A 20353-nucleotide genomic window follows, 5' to 3' on the forward strand; every position below is an offset into this window, starting at 1 on the left:
AAATAACCAGGTACAAAATTCAGGGCCTGATGCTTTTGCTTTTTTTGATCTTCATGTCAACTACTTCAGCTTTTTGAAAGTTATGCCACATTTAAATTTTCAAGGGAATCTATGTAAAGCAAAGAAAATGTAAAAAGTGAAGTAGATATGGCAGAGTAGTTTTGTAAACATTCTGCCAAGTCACAGTCCCCTTTTTCTTACTTGATTCTCTAAGTTTCAGTTTCTGTAGAACCAGCTTGTGTATCCAGTTGCATGTTTCTCTCCCTTTATCAATCTGCCTGCAGCAGGACAGTGCAGGCAGTTTCCTTTTGTGTGCCAAGGACACTCTGGCCAGCTTTAAACAAAACAAGTCAAAGATCCTGAGGTTGCCTGAGGCTGAGGACATGACGCTGCCCATGTCCTCGTGTGTCAGTTTTCTTCCTCCCAGCACAGACTGGTGATGCCCAAACTGCATTTGGGAGCAGTGTCAGGTGCAGCTGGACCCAGGGCTGTCCCTGGGAACTCTCTGGGGGTGCTGGTTGGCAGGAGCCAGCGGAGCAGCAGGGAAGGTGCTCACAGATCATGTCTGTGGCCATGTCCCATTGCTTCAGCCAGTGTCACAGGCCTATTTCCTGCTATAAACAAGACCCAAATGTCTGAGCAAGCACCACGAAGAAAAAGAAAACTAGTTCTCATTTTTCTTCTTTTGGGTGATTTTAAATTACAAAGGAAGAAAAGTCATTAGAGCAGATCCCTTTCCTACTGAAATGCCAGGCTAGGAAACAGGGCTGGAGTCTCTGATGTATGTGATTCACCCCTGAGGCAGGACAAAACCTTCTTTTCATTTTCTGACTGTAGTTTAAGTCCCTGGATGGCCTAACCCTTGACACAGCTTTAGAAGCTGGGAAGCTGCTCTGCTTTCTTCTGCATTCTGCCATGATAGCCTTGGGTCTTTTAGAGCAGCTCTCTCACACCCCTGTACCATAAAGGATTATCCTGGTGGTGAGAGAGTTCTTGTCTGCCCTTCTGGGTCACTTTTTCTCTGCTGTGTCTCAGTAGAGCAGGATGAGCAGAATGAGGCCAGCAGGCTCAGCTGTTGGATTTGTTTCTCCTAAATAAAGCGAGGAGTGGATGGGAAGACTAGAGGGGGTTATGTTATGAAACACCACTAAGCCATTAAACTGCTCACTTAGTGAAGAGTGACACCTTTATATTAGCTAAGCACTTTGCTTTGTGTGATAGAAGGAAAAGTGTGCCATGTATCTAAATTTTTTATTTTTATTCTGAAAGCTATCAGCTACAATTTTTGAGGTGTGTCAGGGTGCATAACATGATGATCTTTGTTATGCAAGGGATGTCATGAGTGTAAAAAGATTCCCTTCTTACCTTAAAAATCAAGCTCCAATAGCATGTGAGAGTTAATTTCTTGGTCCCAGCAGCTTGAATCAGATTATCAGAGGTATGGACCTGAATTCTGGTGAGCTACCTAATGAGAGTATGGAGCTATTCTGGCTGAGGCAACAGAAAGTACTAAGCTCAGAAGACCCCAGGACACCTCTCCTCTCTAGAGTTCATGTACTTCCCTCTAAAAAGCAGCCATATGGAGCCCCATTCCGAGGGGGTACATGATCCTGCTTTACTCTTTCATAATGTAATGGTTGCATTTACTCAAAAAGGAGATGTGGGAGGTTCAAACATAAAGACAAGTGTCCTGACTGTGGAGGTAAGGTATTCTGGGTGCAGAATAACAGTGGGGGCTGTGCCACTGTGTGACTGGGAATGTGGGAGTCTCGCCATCAGAAGGAGAATCCAGGCTGCTGGAAGTATGACTTACTGCTGTCTCTGAATTTCTGCAGAGCAGAAGATGGAGCTGTAGATACAAGAGTGCCTACACTTGTTTACACTCCAGAAACACTGCAGTAGAATTCAGGCACTGGATGGGTTCAGGCATCTCCCAGTTGCATAATTGCTGCCAACATTGAACTTAGACACTTATGTTCTACCCAAGTAAAATTCTAAGTAAAACTCTTTTTTAGTCTTTGTTTGTTCTTACCCCAAATCAATTAACTGCAGCTCCACAGAGTTTGATTTTCTAATCCAGCCATGCTTAATCACTGATGTAAAACAAGACTTTTTTTTTCCCCTCTTGGATTCTTTCCTAATGATTTCTTGCCCTCAAAGTGTGTGCCTGAATTCTCTGCATCCATTTGTAAGGGCTTTCCCGCTTCCAGAAGTGTTTAATCAAAGAGGATGCTATCAGCAGGTGGTTAGCATCGAATGTCAGAAACTACTTCATTTCTGACATCTCTTGGGGGGAAAAAATATTTCATTACCATGCAAATGATGCTAGTCTTCCTTTCCAAGATCCATTGTAACATGGTGTAACATATGGTACACAGAACTGTGCTCCCGAGATTTATGCAGCAGAGTGGACACAGCTCTGCTTTCTTTTAAGCCTTTTAGTTTTTCTTTAGGTTGTGTCACAAATATCATGGTGCCTTTAGCAGCTTATGCCAGACAAAAGAACCAAGCAGCTTTAATGGGTGCTATTATCTTTCTGAAATATGTCTGGGATGTGAATTATTCAGTTGATACTTGGAGTGGCCATCTCTTGAAATACACCAAAAATATTGAAGCTGCTGGCCTCTCCTGGGAATTTTTAAAAGTTCCAATCATGGTATTTGGAACTCAAATTTTCCACGAGCCGTGAAACCCTGTAAGTAGACTAGGGTAAACCTCGTCTGATTCATCAGAGGACTGGAGTAGAGTTCAGTGACATCCGTGAGACTTCAGGATATGTCTGGAATTAAGCATATGTTTGAGTGAATTATTAACCTCAAGTGTATGATCAAGTGCTTTGCTGACTCAGGGACAAGACACTCCTTGCAGCTTGTTGTTTTCCACTTTGCCATCTGGGAAGAAGCAGCTTGACAGCATGTGGGCTGTGTGAGACATTATTGCATTTCTGAAAGGGTATTAACAGCCTTGAAGTTTCCAGGTTCTCTGAATCAGGTATTTTTTCTCTTGCAGATCTAACTGGGGTAGAATAACCTCACTGTAGTCTCTGAAAGCAAACTGACCATGCCAAGGCATTTTGGCAGGTTAGCAATTAATCTATGCCTAATTAAAATAACCCCATGTATTAGAGGAGCTACTAAAGATGCAGGTGGAAAGCTTTACAGAACCTGCAGGTTTGGGAGCATGAAATTGCCTCTTTCAGATATTCCAGAAAGTCCCTTTTGAGCAACTGGACAACTGTAAGGACCCAAATATGTAAACACTTTTAATCTGAGTCGTATCTTCTCTAGACCCATTTTCTGAGCTGGGGGAGCACATCCATATTTATATGAAATAAATATTGTTACAGGCTGTTCAGTCAACAAAGTCTCTTGCTTCAGCCAGGTAATGCAAAACACTGGGTAATGCAGACTTATTACTGCGTTTGTGGGGAAAGTACAAGACATGCTGATTTCTCAGTATTCTCCAAGTGATTTTAACTGCCCAAAAATACTAGGAGCTCACCTGAAAAATCTTCCATAGCACCCCCCCAAACCTGTTCAGCACACAACCCTACTTCTCCAATCCAGTACGCTTTCAGTCTGCCATTATGACTTAAAAGCCATTTCTGTGCTGTTGTGCTGCTTTGCATTTCTCATGAATGCATACAGAGGAATAAATGTTTATTTTAACAGTATTTCTCTATGTGTACTCTTACATTTTTTTCATTCTTTTCCAGTGACAAAATGTTCCCAGCCTTTGGATTTGGAGCAAGAATACCCCCAGAATACAAAGTAGGTGCCTGAGTGTAATTTTCTAATATCCTTGAGTTATGAGGCACAAAATAAGGGGAGAAATGGAGAAAGGCAGGGCAGTGGCATATGGGAACGGCTCCTCTGCTTGTTTTCATCTTCTGGCTTTCTCACCCAGTGATACCTCACTGAAACCAGAAATCAGGCAGGGCTAGACTTAAAATAATTGTTTGATGACACCCAAAATATTTTATGATATTGGCAAAGCTTTGTTATTGGATTCTTAGAGGAGAAATGATGTTTTGAATGTCCCTTGTCAAACATCATCCTGAAAATAAAGACAGGAAGAATTTTGCTCTGTGGCAAATTTCTGTGTCAAGGTGGACACAGCCAATACCAGGATGAGAAATACTAGAGCATGTAGCCATACTAGAGAGAAGTGGTATTTATAAACACCCCACACTCCCCATTCCCCCCCCCAAAAAAAAAAAAAAGTGATCTGCAATGATGCTGCAATTCTGAACATAAATATGCCATCTGGTGGGGCTGTGGAGTGAAGAGAGTGAAGTAAAAGAAGGAGCATCCAACAGAGAAAGGCCCAAGAAGAAATAAGTGGAAATTCAAATCCTTTGTTTCACAGAGGTTGTGTGGGCAGAAAAGTAGTTCTGCACAGATAAGTAACCAAAATCTAGGTGGGGGCTCTGCAACTCAGATGCTGTCTGGAAAGGAGAAGTATTAGCCATCTTATCATGTAGACTTCATCCAGTGTCCCTGTGTGCCCTGTTCTGGGTTGTGTCTCTGGGCTGTGGCTGAGGTAGAGAAGTGAACACTAGTCAGGTAAGAATTTCTGAGAGGGATTGTGTGCATTCAGCATTGTAAGGCATGAATCAGCAGGTGAGAAAAAACACCACCAGTGTATTTCTCACAGCTTGTAGGTTTGATAGCTGCAGAAGAATAACTGTAGTAATGTACAGCAAATTTGATACATGTCTTGCGAACGGATGTCTAAGGTAAGTTAATGGATGTTTTATCAACATTGCTTTCTAAGCTTGTCTGTGCCTGGCAAGGCGATTTGCCTTGCTTTCTTCCTCAAGGGTAACACCAGCATTAATGCTTTCCAAAGTCAGAGTCAGCTTCCAGGGCTTTGATATATATTTTAATGTGGTATTATGAGCTCAGAGCATCTGTATCTGTTGTATGTTTGTTCCGACTGCAGCAGCTGACAACCATCACTGCTATTTAAGGTGGTGTGTCAGGACCTGCTTGTTCCATCACCTGTGAAGTGACCATCAGTGCATGGGGGAAAACTTACAACTTTTCCAGTTGTAGAGAGCCATCCTTATCTACCTTGAAGGAAGGTGTTACTGTGTCAGCTGAAGTATTTTCAGTGGTTTCCTGGTGACAGAAGTATAATAAAGATCCCAGCACAAAGCTGCTCTTCACAGCCAAAATAATCAGCTGGTAGCACTGATGCTTCAGATCACATGAACCTATTGGCAACATCCCAGTTTTGTTAGACTTCAGTATCGTCCTTCTCACCTGATTGTGAGAGCACATTTCAGGTGCTAGCTGGAAAACAGATGTCTTGCCAGAAAGTAATTTCAGGGGTCTGTGTAACCAGATATTCCTGCAATCACCACCACCAATTGATTTTCCACTTTGGCAGAATTAGCATTTGGATAATTTCCTGACAAATACTCTTAAGAAACTCTGAGACTTTCATTGAACTTAGTAGTCCATGCATGAATAAAAAGTCTTATCCTGTAGTATTAGCTCTCCTGAAAAGTCTGTTGCTAACTTCTCAAACCAAGAAAATGAATGTGACTCAGGACCTCCAGATTTTGAAAAGTTCAGGAAAGTAAGGGTAAACTTCAGAAGATGGGGCTGCTTCCTTGTGGATTACATATGTGTGACTAAATCAAACAAGTCCCAAAGTAAATGGAGATGCAGGTGAAGGCCAGAACATCTTTAATCTCTGCTATGGAAACTTGTGACAGAAAATGACAAAGACAAAATGACATGACATCAGTTCACAAATATGAAAAAGGCAAGAACCATATTGCAGGGGGACTAACTCTTCTGTGCAGCAGATGGGGACAAATAATCAGCTTGGTGTCTGTCATGGGCACATCCAGCTGGAACTGCATGAGGAGTTAACAGTCATCTGTGCTGTTGTTCAGTCCCTCCCTGTGATACTCTACGCAGTCCATAAAGGTATCTGGCTTCATAAATAAGCTATATTGATACTTTTGAGTCCCTGCTTGGCTTTGACTGCACTTCTGAATTGAAAGATAAATCCTTTAAGAGTGAAGAGTCAGCTTCATCTTGATGCAATAAGTCAAGATCAATAAACCTGAAAATCCTTCAGTAATTTAGTCTACACTGGTATGAAGTTAATTGAAACCCAACAATGTGTTTGATGTTTGATGTGGAACATAGCAAAGATGCATAGGAAACAGAGAAGATAAAACTAAAAGTAACAGAGACTGTAGAAAAAAGTGCTCCCAAGCTTCTTCCTTAGTCTCTTACTTCCTGCTGCAAAAATATGGTAGCACTCTAGACACCACAGCAACAGTGCAGATCTCGTGGTCTTCAAATGATCTTTTCATGTTTTCAGTCACAAGTATTACAAGTCATACATACCATACCTTTTTTTTATTAAAGGAGAGCAGTGCCACTACTGTAACAATTTATATCTTCAAATTTAGGTTGACTCATTATGAGAAATTTAGGTGGAATCATTATGAGAACTTCTAAGTTCGGACCCCATCATGTGGATAAGTCAGCTTCTCATTAATTTAGGGTGTCTGTTTTCAAGCCTCCAGACCTAATGAAGTGATCTAACCTGCTCATAGCATGTTGGTCTCTGCACTCCAGCATCTGGTCTTTTATTTCTTTCAGTGGACAACAAATTGCTAGGGCTGTGGAAGAAAATACTCCCATTTCCAAGGGTTCCTAAGTAACCATGGAGCCCCCATGCATCTAAACAACGTAGCTTCCTTCCTCAGCTGTCAGTGTCTATCTCTGAAGGCTCTTCATAAATCTCTTGATATTGTATCCCTTTAAATCTTGTTTTTATTTATGTTTTCCACAGAATTTCCATTTCAAGAGCACACTGTTATGCTGTGTTGACTTTATTCTCCCTCATTTCAGCTCCAAATGACACACTTCAGCTGTTAGTAGAAAACCAGCAGTTTCTTAGTGGCATAAGGAATCTGTGGGAGTGAAGGAAGCAAGCAAGACATGCCATATATATCATTCCTCTTCAGTCTAGAGATCTTTCATCTAATATCACTGACAATATGATCTTCTTCCACCAAGACCTGACAAACACATCACCCTGCTCCTTGATCTAAGTAAATCTCTGAGAGAAATATTTCCTTTGTGAGTTTCTGTCATAAAAAGTTGCAGAATGTTGGGGAGTTTTTTGGTTGTTTTGGGGTTTTTTTTTGCAGTGAAAGGAAGGATCTGAGAAGTTTGATAGAAAGTGAAGAGGTGGTAGATAATATGGACTCAGACACAGCTGTGAAAGGTCACAGTGAAGAGGAGGAAAGAAAGCAAACCACACACACTGACTTCTTAGCAGGCAGGACTCAAAGGAGCCGAAAAACCACACAGCAGCACAGAACTTACTTTTAAAATGAAAAGCAAGTTCAAACCGTGTCAGCCCCATGACAGGTGGATTGCCATTAATGAAGGCCTGTTTCCTGAAGGAGAATTGCAAGCTGATACCTGAATAGGTACTAAGCAACTTGCAGTTTGTTTTAAGAGAGTCCTGGTTATTTCTGTACTTTTAGTGAAAGCTTCATTCCCTGCTTTTGCCATGAATGTGTGCTGGAGACAACCTCACTGCAGTTACAGACACAGTGCAGCATCTTTACAACCCTGCACTGGTTTGTTGGACAGGTGAGGGACTTGAGAAGTGCTGGGGTCTTTATGATTCCTGCACTTTTCAGGAGATTGATGGCTACAATATGTGCAAACCTGTCAAAAAAAGCATGTGTAACAGACCAAGGAAAAAAACAGAATTAGTCTCCTTATCCATACAAGTTGGATTTAGACATGGAAACTTGGGCAGCATGCACAAAAATGAAGTATAAAGGGAAATAAATGGCCCAGCTTTGCTGAGCAGAAATGTGTACAATGTATCTTAGTGAGAAACACAAGCTGTCCAGCTCCCAAACTATTTGATTAATGAGCATCTGGAAAATAATAGCTTTGACCAAATTCATTAAAATTCATTAGTGTCTTAAGCTTTTGGAAAATATGCAAAAGCTAATATTTCATATAAATATTCATAAATAATATAAATAATGAAATATAAATTTCATATTAATATTCATAAATATTTCATATTTAGTTTTCTGACTGGCAATGGCTTAATAGGGTTCAGTTTATTCACAGATAAGTGTCCAACATAGTGCATTTTGGCATTTACACTTGTATGCATCTATTGTTCATGGATTTTTGACAATCTCTATTTAAACTATTAAGAAAGCATTCCTAAACATCTGAATTTGTCAGAATGTTTGTCAAATAGTCCTAGTACCATCACCATAGAGGAAAGCTGGAGCTATTTGGGACATGGAGGTATTTTCAATGAATTCAGCAATCTAGAGAGGGGAAAAAAGGATTACTAATTTTCAGAATTCAGGCATCCATATTCAGCATTTGAAAAGAAATAAAAAACATAGCTTTTTACTTTTAAAAAAATTGAATTTCAGTTAAAGGGCTTTAAAAATAGTGTAGGCCAAACTAGATTTACAAGTATCAATGAAACTCAAAAAAAAAATGATTTTGCACAGTTCAAAAGCTTTCCAGCAATTTGCTTTATCAACACTGGGGGATTTATTATTTTTCAGATTCCTAGGCAGGATTTTTGTTTGTGATTTGAGGTTTCTATCTGAATTCATAAAATATTTTTTAAAGAAATCTCAAAAATTCTCAGCTAGAAAATTCTCCTTTTCCTTTCAGCCTTAGAAACATTTTTAGCAAGGGCCATGCTATGAGGATGAATTTCATGGCATCCCAATATGAGGGAAAAAATCAATGCGATTTTTCTACAAAAGTGGCCATAAACATATGGAAGTATCTTTATGGTTTTTCCAAGAGTCTCATGGGTGCCATCACATTGATGGAAAACTGCAGGTGTTTGTCACTGTATATGTACAGACAGTGAAGGCATTGTACAGTGGTAAAAAACAACATTTCTACAACCTGTCTTAGCAAAAACATTCTGAACTGTTTATTTAATTGTCATGTCCTCAGAAGTGCTCTCACTGTAACCTACATCATAATGGATGGTAGAGCTAGTTAATTTGCTTGTTAAAAACCTCAAAGGAATTACCTGTGAAATAGTATGTTCCTGGTGTAGGAAGTTCCTGGACAGCTGTGGTTTAACAATCCCATATGCATGATGGTGTCTGATAAAGAATGTACCTGGAGCCCTGCAGAGGGAAAAGATTAATACAGAGCCAAGTGCAAATGAGTGCAAGTGTTCTTGAATGTCTTTAGCTGCAGGCTTTGAGTGCAGTTCTGTGCAGCAGCCCAAGTAACACCAGGCTGATCCCATGTAATCACCTCAGCATGCCAGCATTTCTCTCTCCTTCCCTTTTATGGATTGATTTCATGGATCAATGTTAAGAGAGGAGGACTGAAATATATTTGAAATTTAGTCTAGGGTCTCACACACTCAGGGTGTTGTGAGGAGGACATTCCTTAATGTGAGACTGACTTCCACCACAGACTGTGGTCTGCAGTTCTTGGCCAGGTTCTTGATGCCAGCTACTGATGTAAAGCAGTGGTTCTGTATTTGTGTGACTTGACACATTCCAGGGTTTCCTGACTGTTAGATCGATCCACAATACAAACCACCCTAGTAAGTTATATAAACACGCCTGCTTCTGAAGAGCCAAGTGTCTTCTTGTTTCCCCTGAGGATTTCTCAGTCTTCAGCATCTTAGGTGTTCAAATTTTGCCTCCTTTTTGTCATTAGTTTATCAGTTCTGGGAGTGTCATTGAAGGGCTGTGTCATACAATATCAGGAAGATGCCATTGAGTATACCAGCTTTTGGTTCTCTGTCATCAGCATGGTTTGTCCTCCAGTCATAAAGCCCTTGCATGCTTAATTAGAAAAAGAAAAAAAAAAATAAAAAAGGAGGTAGACTCATCACCTTGCACTGTTTAGAAAGCAAAAGCACTGAATGTTTGATTCAAACCACCTTTTGACATGGGTGAGCTTTACATGGAGTCCTATCAGGTATCAGCCCAACTTTAGTAAGGCCTTCAGTTTGTGGTCTAAGTGTGAAGTCTCTGCTGGTTTGGACACTCTTGAGTTCTGGCCACCACAGGGAAGTCAGCAAAGGGGCAGGTTGAAGCACAGTTGGCTTTGCTTAATAGGGTAGGGAATGAGTTTTGAGCATTTGGAGAAGCTCTGCTTAAGAAATATATGCTGTTGGCTTGCCTTGGGTGATGATTTCCTGTTTGTGAACCATTACTGAGCTGCTCAAAGAACTTCTCTCCTTCACATTATACTTAAGTCTTGTTTAAATTGTGATATATTGCTCAGAGAGCATAGGAAACAATCCAGTGCTTCTGCACATTCATTGTGTTTCCTGTGCTGCCTTCAGGGTACATTTTAACACTGCTCTTTGTGAATCAGGATGACAATGTATGAGGGCCATTTGCTTTAGGATAGCAGCCGATGCTCAGACAGTCTTATTTTTTTGGATCTTTGTGCACACTGACTAGACTTGGGCTTTCCTTATTGGCCTGAACTGTTGTCTGCATTTTTCGTAAATAATAGCCTGGGTGCCATAGCTCTGAACCAGATAAATTGTTTGTATTATGTGATTCTGGAAGAGGTATGGCAACAAAAGCATCCAAACCATGCTTACATGTGAGATTAAAAAACTGTATTCATAGCTTTTGAAAAGATTTGTATTTTCCTTTAGGTATAATTTCAAATGCATTTGGAATAAAGAAATAAAATCACTGAAGAGGCACAGAGGTGGAAGAATCAGTCTGCAATACATAAACAAGCATTGCCATCCTTCTTTTATAATACAGTAAATGCAGAACACAGAAACCCTAAAGGAAAGAGAAAGGCTAGTGAACAACAAAAAATATCAATGAGTGAAAACTCCCATAACTGTTCTTGACAGATGCAATTACCTTTGGCCTGCAGCTGATCATGAGGCTGGCAGATACCAGCTGGGCAAAGTGCACTGAGAGACATCCAGAGCAACCAGGCAGAAGGGCTCTGGAGCACCTCTGAAGTATATCTGGCAGGCTGATCTTCTGTGCTGCTTGGTGAGGAACATAAATAGTGACTTCCTGCATTATCTTCCGTGGCCAAGTAGGATAGACTGAATGGACCATGTAAAGCCCTCTCTAAGACTGGTGCTTGGTGTGGGCATGCTGAATGCCTGGCTGGGCTGAGGCAGCTGCAGAATTCTCAGTGAGGTTTTGTTTCAGTCCTTTCCCATCGTGGTAGAAGTACTGCTTTATTTAAGCTCGCAATATTGGCAGGCATCACTGTGGTAAGCAAGACTAGCACATGATGGGGAAATTAATTTTCTCTATGAAGAACTCTCTTTGGCAGTAATTAGCCAACTTAGACCACTTGTCTTTCACAGAAGCTTCTCTGCAGTCACATATTTGATATACGTGTCCCTTAGTCATCGACCAATTTCCATACTCTGCTGTCAAGACATCTGAACCAGAAAATGAAACAGCAACATCCAACAAGCAAGTCTCTTCCTGCAAATAATCCTGGTTCCATTGTGCAGGAGGTTGCTTTCCATATCCCTAGGACTGTTGGAACTTTTGAAGATCCTACAGAGACCAATAAAGCTTTAAATGTGTATAATTGCAGTTATATAAATGTCTTCTTAAATCTGGGATGATACACATAAATTCAACTTCAAGTTATGCAAATTACCTGCTAAATTCTCAGCCACTTTTTGCAAGTCAAATATATATACATATATATACATATATACATATATATATATATATATATATATATATACACACACAGACCTTATGCATTGCAAGACAAAATCTGAGCTTTTTCATTCAAGAAAAATTAAGGCAAACAGAATTGAGAGGCTGGGCTTCAGAGCCAAAGAGATTAAAAGGAATTGAGACTTTTCAGTGATCAAATAAATAAATAAAAAGGAATCTGAAAAAGAAAAGTGCAGGCAAGAATAAAACTTAAGGAGGAATTTTGGAATTGGAGACTTACAGTGCCTAACATTATCGAAGCATACAAAAGTCTTGGTTTATTTTCCCAGGGCACTAAAGACAAAATATTTTGTTTTGTTGCAAAATCAGCAACTTTGTTGTATTCACAGTGATTTCTTTTAAAAAAACAACTCTGTAGGATTTAATGATAGACTGAGAGAGAGAGAGATTGGAATATTCACGACATGCGAGGAAAACCGAGAGTCTTCAGGAATTTTATTACCCCCCAGACTAACCTAACTTTTTAATCAACTTAAGACTCCTTACACTTCTTACACTACTATTCCACAGCAGATCCTTGATTTCTCTGGAGATTTCTCCATACTCCTCGGCCTTAGATGAGGAACTGTTCACACAGTGAGGTCAGGATGCAGAAGTGAGCTGAGTTTCTGCTGTCAGTGCTGTATCACAACCTGTCTTCTCATTCCTGCAGTCTGAGAGGCTGAGGTAGGGAGAGCTGGCACTTAAATCACCTCAGCAATAGACTCCTCTTCCATACCCAGCACTGGTAGCCCAATCCTGACACCATGTTTATATGATTTTTTTTGTGTATTTGGGTGGGTTTTCTTTGTGCCTTACTTTGTTTTGGTTTGTTTTGTTTGTTTTGTTTTGTTTTGTTGTTGTTATTGACAAGTTTGATTCCAGGTTTCCTACTTTGGTTCTGTGGGGAGCTCCAGCTGGGACTGTATTTCACATTTAATGGCTGAAAGCTTGAATGGTCTCAGGCTTACCACAGAAAAAATGTCAAGGATATTTTAGCCACAAGTCTTCTTGGAATATTTTTTCTGACAACAGTCTTCTTTTCTTTCCATTTAACTGCAGGTCTCTCATGACTTTGCAATCAATTTCAATGAAGACAACCCAGAATGTGCAGGTAACGCTCACAGTAGGACAGACTCATAGTTTTGCTGTGTGCAAAATGTGCATTTTTTATTGTATCACCTGAGTATTATTCAAAGTGGTTTTATTAAAGAAAGCAGCTAGGATGTGGGGACCTGTCAAACCATTGAGCTTAACTTTAGAAATCTTGGAAAGTGACATATATTAATTTCCTGAAAAGTAGGTGGACATTCAGCACTTAGACTTCCTATAATCACTAGCATTTCTGAGAACTGAACTAATTGAAAATCTTCAGCTACCTCAACATCATAGGTTGTGCAGCTAAGAAGGGCAGGATGTGAAAAACCAGGCTGTGAACCTCTGTGATCAAAAATTCCCTCAGTGTAGAGCCAGTTCTTTGACCAGACCTATAGCCTGCTGGAAGTCAAGGGCAGGAAAGTAGCTGATGACTGTTGTGGTAGAGAGAATCCTACTTTCCTGAGAGCAAATGCAGCAGGAGGCTACAGTATAAGATGTTGCTATGTTCTTTGTTAACAATCATTGATGTTAACAATCCTTTGTAATCAGAGGCCAGATTTATGTAGATGTTGCTGTATGTCTTGTATTTGTGAGATCTCCAGTGACTGATGCTGTCTTTCTAAAATCTCCTGCCCCAATTCACACATTTTGTAAAAGTCTAAAATCCACAGGTTGTTATTCTCCCTTATCTTTCTGCTTCCATCCAAACACTGAACTGGATATTTCAAAATGCTCTTCCTGTTCAAATTTTCTAGCTGCTCCTTTTAGCCCTTCTCAGGCTTATTAGTGGCTTTCTTTTGAGCATGGGCAGCAAACATGTTCAGGATGAAAATTAAGATGCTAAGAAATGAAGTGAGGAAGAGAGGACAAGCAATTCAAGGGAAAGAGACATTAAAAGAATTCAGAGTTCGTGTGTCTTAAATGCAAGACCTGGTTTTGGTTCAGTGGGTATTCCTGCTTTGTTGTTGCACTTGAATTGTTGGACTGCCCCAGCCTTTGCAGGTCATATGCTTGCAATGCAATTGGGCATAAGTCCTACAGCTGCTTGATGTGCTCACACAGCTTTTTACATTGCTTTTAAGGAGTCCAAAGAAGCAGAAGTTATATGTATGCATCTAGAAGTGCCCATAAGCTTGTAAGCCAGTTTGATGTTGAGACTTCAGTGTGGGGATGGGGTGGGGAAGCAAAAGAGACCTCAGAATTCCATCTGGACCATCGTATTTCATAATGTGTCATTAAAACAGTTAACAGTGGTCAGCATTAGGTGATAACATATTTATGCATGTGGTGCTCAAATAGAGCTTTGTTTCCCAATATAACCGCAGGGTATTTGTGACCCTCTGCAAACTACAGAGAAAAGCTCCAGCACTCCATGCAAAGAACACTTATTTTTATCCCCCTACTTTGCTGGTTCTTTTGAGTTCAAGGCTAATGCTTTTATCACACTGGCATTGCTATATAATGATTTTTATTGATTGAAAAGGCTGCCTCATCTAGGTGGTGCCAGCAGCAGAGTTTGGACAGACAAACCTGTAAGCAAGGTATTTACTATCCAAACCACATTCTGTATGCAAAACTAAATGTAACAGTGGAAATAAAAGGGGGTAAAAAAAACAGGAAGGAGCTGCTGTGTGAGGCTTGGCTTATATCACTTAATAATTTAAACTTTATTTTTATCTTTGCATAAGACTCAGTTACCTGATAAGCTAGCCCATCACCTGAAAGGAGTTCTAGGCCTAAGAAAACATAAAAAAATCATTGCAGCCAGGGAAGGATTTCTCATGAAAGAATGGCAGGAAGAGATTTTGCAGCATTTGCACCTGTATCTGCACGATATTAAAAGCATTTGTTTGTCTTAAATTATACCTTTTAAAATAATATCCACCTGGGTGAAAGCAGGAAGAGGAGACAAACAAGAAAATGTGTTGCTTAATCATCTGCTGCAGCTCACTCATCTGCCTGTCATGGGTGCTTGCTTGTTCTTGATGTTTTCTAGATGTTCTCACTGTATAAGTTGTCACAGGGAACAGTAACATCAGCAAGTCATGTGGAGAAAGGATTCAAGAGTGAGAAAGAGATAAAGTGCTCAGTGGTTACGCTATTTTACCTTGTAATATATAGTATACTTGCCAGAAAATAAATTGCTTAAGAGTATCTTGTTTTAAACAAAGAAATAACAGTTGCAATATAAGAAGTATATGTCTATTTTGCCTTTGAGGAATTAAATCCTTTTCTCTGTGGAAGTAGGGCTTTTGCTGGCACAAGGTAGTGTGAAGCATCACTCTACACACAGGGACTGTATATTGAGATGAAGAGCACTGGAATTCATAAAATATGGATATCCTCACCTGTTACCATTTCCATTCTTGAAAACTGTAGTATTTATAGTCTTAAATTTAGTATATTTATAGTATATTACTTTAATAGTCTTACAATTAATACTTCATTTATTATCTGAGGAAGAAAGTAGGCAACAACCTCTAGTCTGAATGACTGTTTCTACACATCTGTCTTAAACCCTTATATGTATGCATACACTGTATTTCATTGGAGATACTGAAAGTCGATTCCAAATAAAAATGTAAAGAGTTGAATTGTTAAAAAAAATCACATTGATTCTGCCTAAGATAAAGGAGTACAAGAATGGCAAGCTACAAATTAATCCACTTACATATCCTGCTGAGTTGGGATTGGATGGACAGTAGATATTTATAAAATACATTAATCTGAGAAAGCAAATAAGAAATTATGTTTCTAGAACATGTCTCTTTCTAAGATGAGAGCAGCTTTCTGACATGAACAACACTAAATCTCTCTGGAATGCAGGGAGTAAGGTTTATCTTACATTATTTTACTGCGTAAGAAGAAAATACAGTGTATCTTGTCATCATCTTAGGGAAGATTTATGAGGTCTTCATGCAGCATCATTAAGTATATGTAATGAAATCCTCTAGCAAGTTTAAAAGTGGGAGTTAACAAAAGGTCAGTTTTGCAGTATGTAATTTAGTCACTGGAATTACCAAGGGAAATTTTGCAACACTACTTAACATTTCAGCCAATCACAGCTATAACTGGAGCAAGTTCTTTTGTCTGTTGGCACTGCAATGGAAAAAATATATCTATAGCTGTCTCTAAAAGAGAGAAAACTGTTCTGCACCACTTTTTCATAGGAGTGTAGGTGTGTCATTGTGAAACAATTACAACTCCCTGTCATTTGTTAGTAGTAAGTCTCTACCCAATCTATCCTGTAAATATGGTTGATTAAAAAAATCTCATGAGAGAGAGTGAGACTCTCAGGAGGCTCGGTACAAACTGAAACTGGCTTAGGATCTTACTGAAGTAATTTAATTCTTCAGCATCCTTTGTAAAGCTTTTCAGTCTATCGCTTTCTTTCCAACATTAGACCTCTAATCCTTCAGGTCTGGTAAGCTGGGAGTTCTGAATGGGGAGGCTAATGTGCATCACTTCAAGAAATCCTTCTTCTCAATGATTGAAAATACCAGTTTCCATTCTGTGATCTGTCAAGTGTGTCAGCAGAAATCTTTGCTCACTGGTCTGACTATATATCCTGAAATGAAAAAGCCAAAAATAGCTGGTTCTCCATCAAAATTTCTCAGCTAAAGCTCATTTTTCTGTAGGCTGCAAAGCATCCTGCTGTTTCTTCCAAGATTTCACAGCTTTTGGCCATAGTTAAATTCAACCTGTGAATGATTATGCAAATTAACCCTGAAAAATTATTTTCTTAGCACAGGGGCATCAGGTATTTGAAAATATGTTTTGAATTCTTCAACAACTTTAGGGCATAAGTACAAAGGACAAATTTGTTGGCAACTGCCATGATAAACAAACATACTTATCTGAAGAGGAGAAAGAAGTGTTGAAGTGTTTCTTAATGTGTGTCTAGCCTTTCAGCATGAATCTTAGTTGTTGATCAGGAAGCTATCATATCCTAAACCAAGAAGAATGGAAGCTATGGCATTGCAAGCTCATACCTGAAAAATAGACATTAAAAGATGCAGGGAAGGAGAAGCATGGTATAATTAATTATATATTACAAACTACATTCAAGGCAGCTAGAGACAGATTCCTGGCAATTATCTGAAGTTGCTAGTCCTTACTAATCATGTAATATTTCTAATTTGTTCATTAAGAACCCACCTTTCATTTACATTTAAACTTTCATTTACATTTTAAGCCTGATATTGGCAATGTGCTCCACTTTTTTTTTTTTGTTTATTTTTGTTTTTTTTTTTTTTTGTTTGTTTTTCATGCCAGGAATACAAGGTGTTGTGGAAGCTTATCAGAGCTGCCTTCCCAAGCTGCAGCTGTATGGACCAACAAACATTGCTCCCATCATCCAGAAAGTGGCAAAATCTGCATCAGAGGAGACCAACACCAAGGAGGCCTCGGTAAGGGAAAAAAAGCTCTGCTTGATTTTTTTTCTTGTCTTATGGTGGATCTCTTGTAGGCCATCAAAACAAGGCCTTTTAATGCAGATTTTGCCCTCACAGTTTTTATTAACTGCCTTTACAGAAGACACCTTAAACCTGTGTCAGCTGGAAAAGTGTATCAGTCTTTATAGCTTCAATTGTCACAGCTTTAAACTCTTTCACCACTGATCTATTTCCTGCTTTTAGGGCTGTTTTACTGTAGCACACCCAGTTCTCCACTGTGGAAATAGAAATGGCACTACTAAGGTTACAAAAATTGAGCACTTGAGTCCTAAAAGTCTTGGTTGTACCAAGAGATGAGTTCAAATGATTCCCTACTCAGACTATCCAATTTTATGTCTCCTGCAGAGGCTGTACTAAATTTTTTCTGTTCACCTAGGGGACTTTTCCAGCTATTAATTTGAAAATGGTAAGGATACCGTTTTCAGCTTTGTGTTATTACTGATGAAGTAATTTGTGCCTTTTAGAAATTAGAAGACAAGTCTGTTAGCCTGCACCTGATAAAAATCCTAGGACAGATTTCTTGGGCTAAAAGACTTACACATAGATCATGTTTTATATGTACACCTTTGAGATGCATTAGGTTAATTCTGATCCTGCCTTGATGACAGAATAGGAGAAAGAGGGAACATGTGAGCGAGTAGCTCTGAACCATTTAGAAGAGCAGTGCTGTAAAGGAGTGAAGGATGTAAGAGAGGCATTATGTACTGCAGCATGAAAAGTGCCAAGTACAGAACAGAATAGAGCTGTGCATTGGCATGTGCCTCATCACCTGGCCTAGAGCTTTCTCTAAGCTTTCTTCATGTGCTGGGCCTTTTTTAAGTCCTGTTAGGGCAGCAGTTACCAAATATTTCTGTTCATGAGTCTGGGCTTGTGACTGATATTTACGAGAGCATGTAGTGACAGAACAAAGGGCAATGGCTTCAAACTGAAAGAGGACAACTTTAGATTAGAAAAAAACTCTTTACTGTGAGAGTGTGAGGTACTGGAACAGGTTGCCTGGAGAAGCTAAGGTTACCCCATCCTTGGAAGTGTTCAAGGACAGGAGCTCTGAGCAACTTGGTCTAATGGAAGGTGTCTCAGCCTCATCATCTCTTCAGCCTAGATGATCTTTAAGGTCCCTTAAAGGTCCCTTCCAATCCAAACCATTCTGTGATTCTGTGATTCCACTGTTTCCAGAACCTTGATAGCATTTAGGGTGTCAGTCCTAAAATGGGGAATTGCTATTTTTGAGTTTCTATATTCGCCTAATCCTGAGGTGGCTCACTCTATTCTCAGTGATGTTTCTGATCAAATATGCCCTACTGAATAAGTTCCTTCATTCTATATCTAAGCTTTCCCCTTTCTATCTGAAAAACAATTTATAGGATGAGTCTTCAAGACAAATTTTTCTCCCTGCATGTTTTGTTTTATTTGTGACAGGACAAGTTGATTGGAACATTTTGAGTTTATACTGCTATAAATAGATAATTATTGTTGATGTTTAATGTGTTGGTATTGCTCATGCAGAGTGACCAAATCCTATGATTTGTACATTTTTGCTATTAATGTACATTTATTAAATTACTCCAGCTGCCTAACAATTCATAAGGGATCCAAGTAAGGGCTCTTCAGCATTACCAAGTGAAGAAATGTCATAGCTCATGATCCTAGTTCAGTGGGCTTTGGAGTTTTGGGAAAGAAATAACAAGCTCACCAAATTGCTTGCTCTCCTCTGGAGAATGAGAAAACTTCTCTCTGGGGCTCTGTATGAAGAATATGAAGATAGATATATTCCTGCCTTGCTCTCCTCAGGGACCCCATTACTCTGCAAAGGAGAGATTAGTAGCTGAGGAGAGCTTGGAATGGGAAATTCTGAAATTCAATATAAAGGCTTTTTTCTCTTTAGAAAGGTCCATGAGTGAGTTACCAGAAACACTTTTATACTTTTTAACTTAAAAGGTTAAGCAGCTTTGGAATATTAACTAATGATATAATATTTCCCTTCTTGTCAAACAACTTCAGCAATATTTCATCTTGCTGATCCTGACGGATGGCGTCATCACAGACATGGCTGACACCAGAGAGGCCATCGTCCACGCCTCTCACCTCCCCATGTCAGTCATCATTGTTGGGGTGGGCAACGCTGATTTTAGTGACATGCAGATGCTGGATGGTGATGATGGCATCCTGAGGTCTCCCAAGGGCGAGCCTGTGCTTCGAGACATTGTCCAGTTTGTGCCATTTAGGAACTTCAAACATGTAAGCTGATTTTTCCATCCTTGCCACAGAAGGGTGAATGGGTATAGTGAATGATTCATGAGGCTGAGCTTAACTTTGCATATGCATGAATATGGCATTATTGTGTAAGAAATAGTGAAAAAAACGGAATCAGAATGCAATGTGTGCCCCATTAGTGAGTTGGTGAGGGTGGGAAAGGAAGAGATGAGGCAAAATCCATGTGCTTTTTGTAGTGCCAGTCCTTGCTTACACTTTCTCATTTAATTTGGTTACTTTCCCTGCCTAATTTTTCATGGTGTCTGTTTCACATTCTCTCTTGCATCTGTTCTATTAGGACTACTGTATTCTGCTTTCCATTCCTTCATTTCCATAGGCAGATGAAATGGCTTTGAATTTTCCTCATGGTGTGTACCCCAGGAGGCTGTTTCTTTATTGAAGCTTGCTCCCCGGAGTTCTTAAACGCAGGACTATCCACCCACAGCATCCTGGCTGCCTCCAAACCCTTTCCCAAATTCTGTACAAGAACACAGGCAAGAAAGTGGCATTACTGAGAGCTTCCCTCTGCCCTCCTGCCAGCTGTTCCTGACTGAGGCCAGTGTGGTGTAGAAAACATTCTGTAGGAAAGAAAGGAACAGAACCAGCATTAAATTTCCAAATCTAAAGTAAAGCTTTGGACTTGAATTTTTCTTCTCAGTCACCTGCCCTACATTGTACCATCTGTTCCAGGGAGTTTTCAGCAGGGTAGGCAGTTCATCAGCAGAAGGGGCTTTCCCACACACAGAGGGGTTTTTCAGAGCCCTTTTCCTCCATATGGAGGCATGCATTGTGTTCCTCTGCAATGCTGATCCCA

The 20353-nt window shown here is 39.7% G+C and overlaps 1 protein-coding gene across 4 annotated transcripts in view; it reads left to right on the forward strand.

Annotated features, from left to right (window-relative positions):
* The window catches only part of CPNE4 (copine 4), a 226441-nt gene that overhangs the window by 199888 nt on the left and 6200 nt on the right, over positions 1 to 20353 (forward strand). For all 4 annotated transcript variants that reach the window (XM_005519000.3, XM_088052490.1, XM_088052501.1 and 1 more), the window contains 4 exons: positions 3716 to 3770; positions 12797 to 12848; positions 17108 to 17241; positions 19288 to 19524. In XM_005519000.3, the coding sequence (XP_005519057.1) occupies positions 3716 to 3770; positions 12797 to 12848; positions 17108 to 17241; positions 19288 to 19524 (478 nt within the window). The remainder of the gene's footprint in view (positions 1 to 3715; positions 3771 to 12796; positions 12849 to 17107; positions 17242 to 19287; positions 19525 to 20353) is intronic.

Source organism: Pseudopodoces humilis, chromosome 1 (genome assembly GCF_049639895.1).
Source record: "Pseudopodoces humilis isolate 2021_Gansu_Grassland_sample_001 chromosome 1, ASM4963989v1, whole genome shotgun sequence".
Classification (NCBI taxonomy): Eukaryota; Metazoa; Chordata; class Aves; order Passeriformes; family Paridae; genus Pseudopodoces; species Pseudopodoces humilis.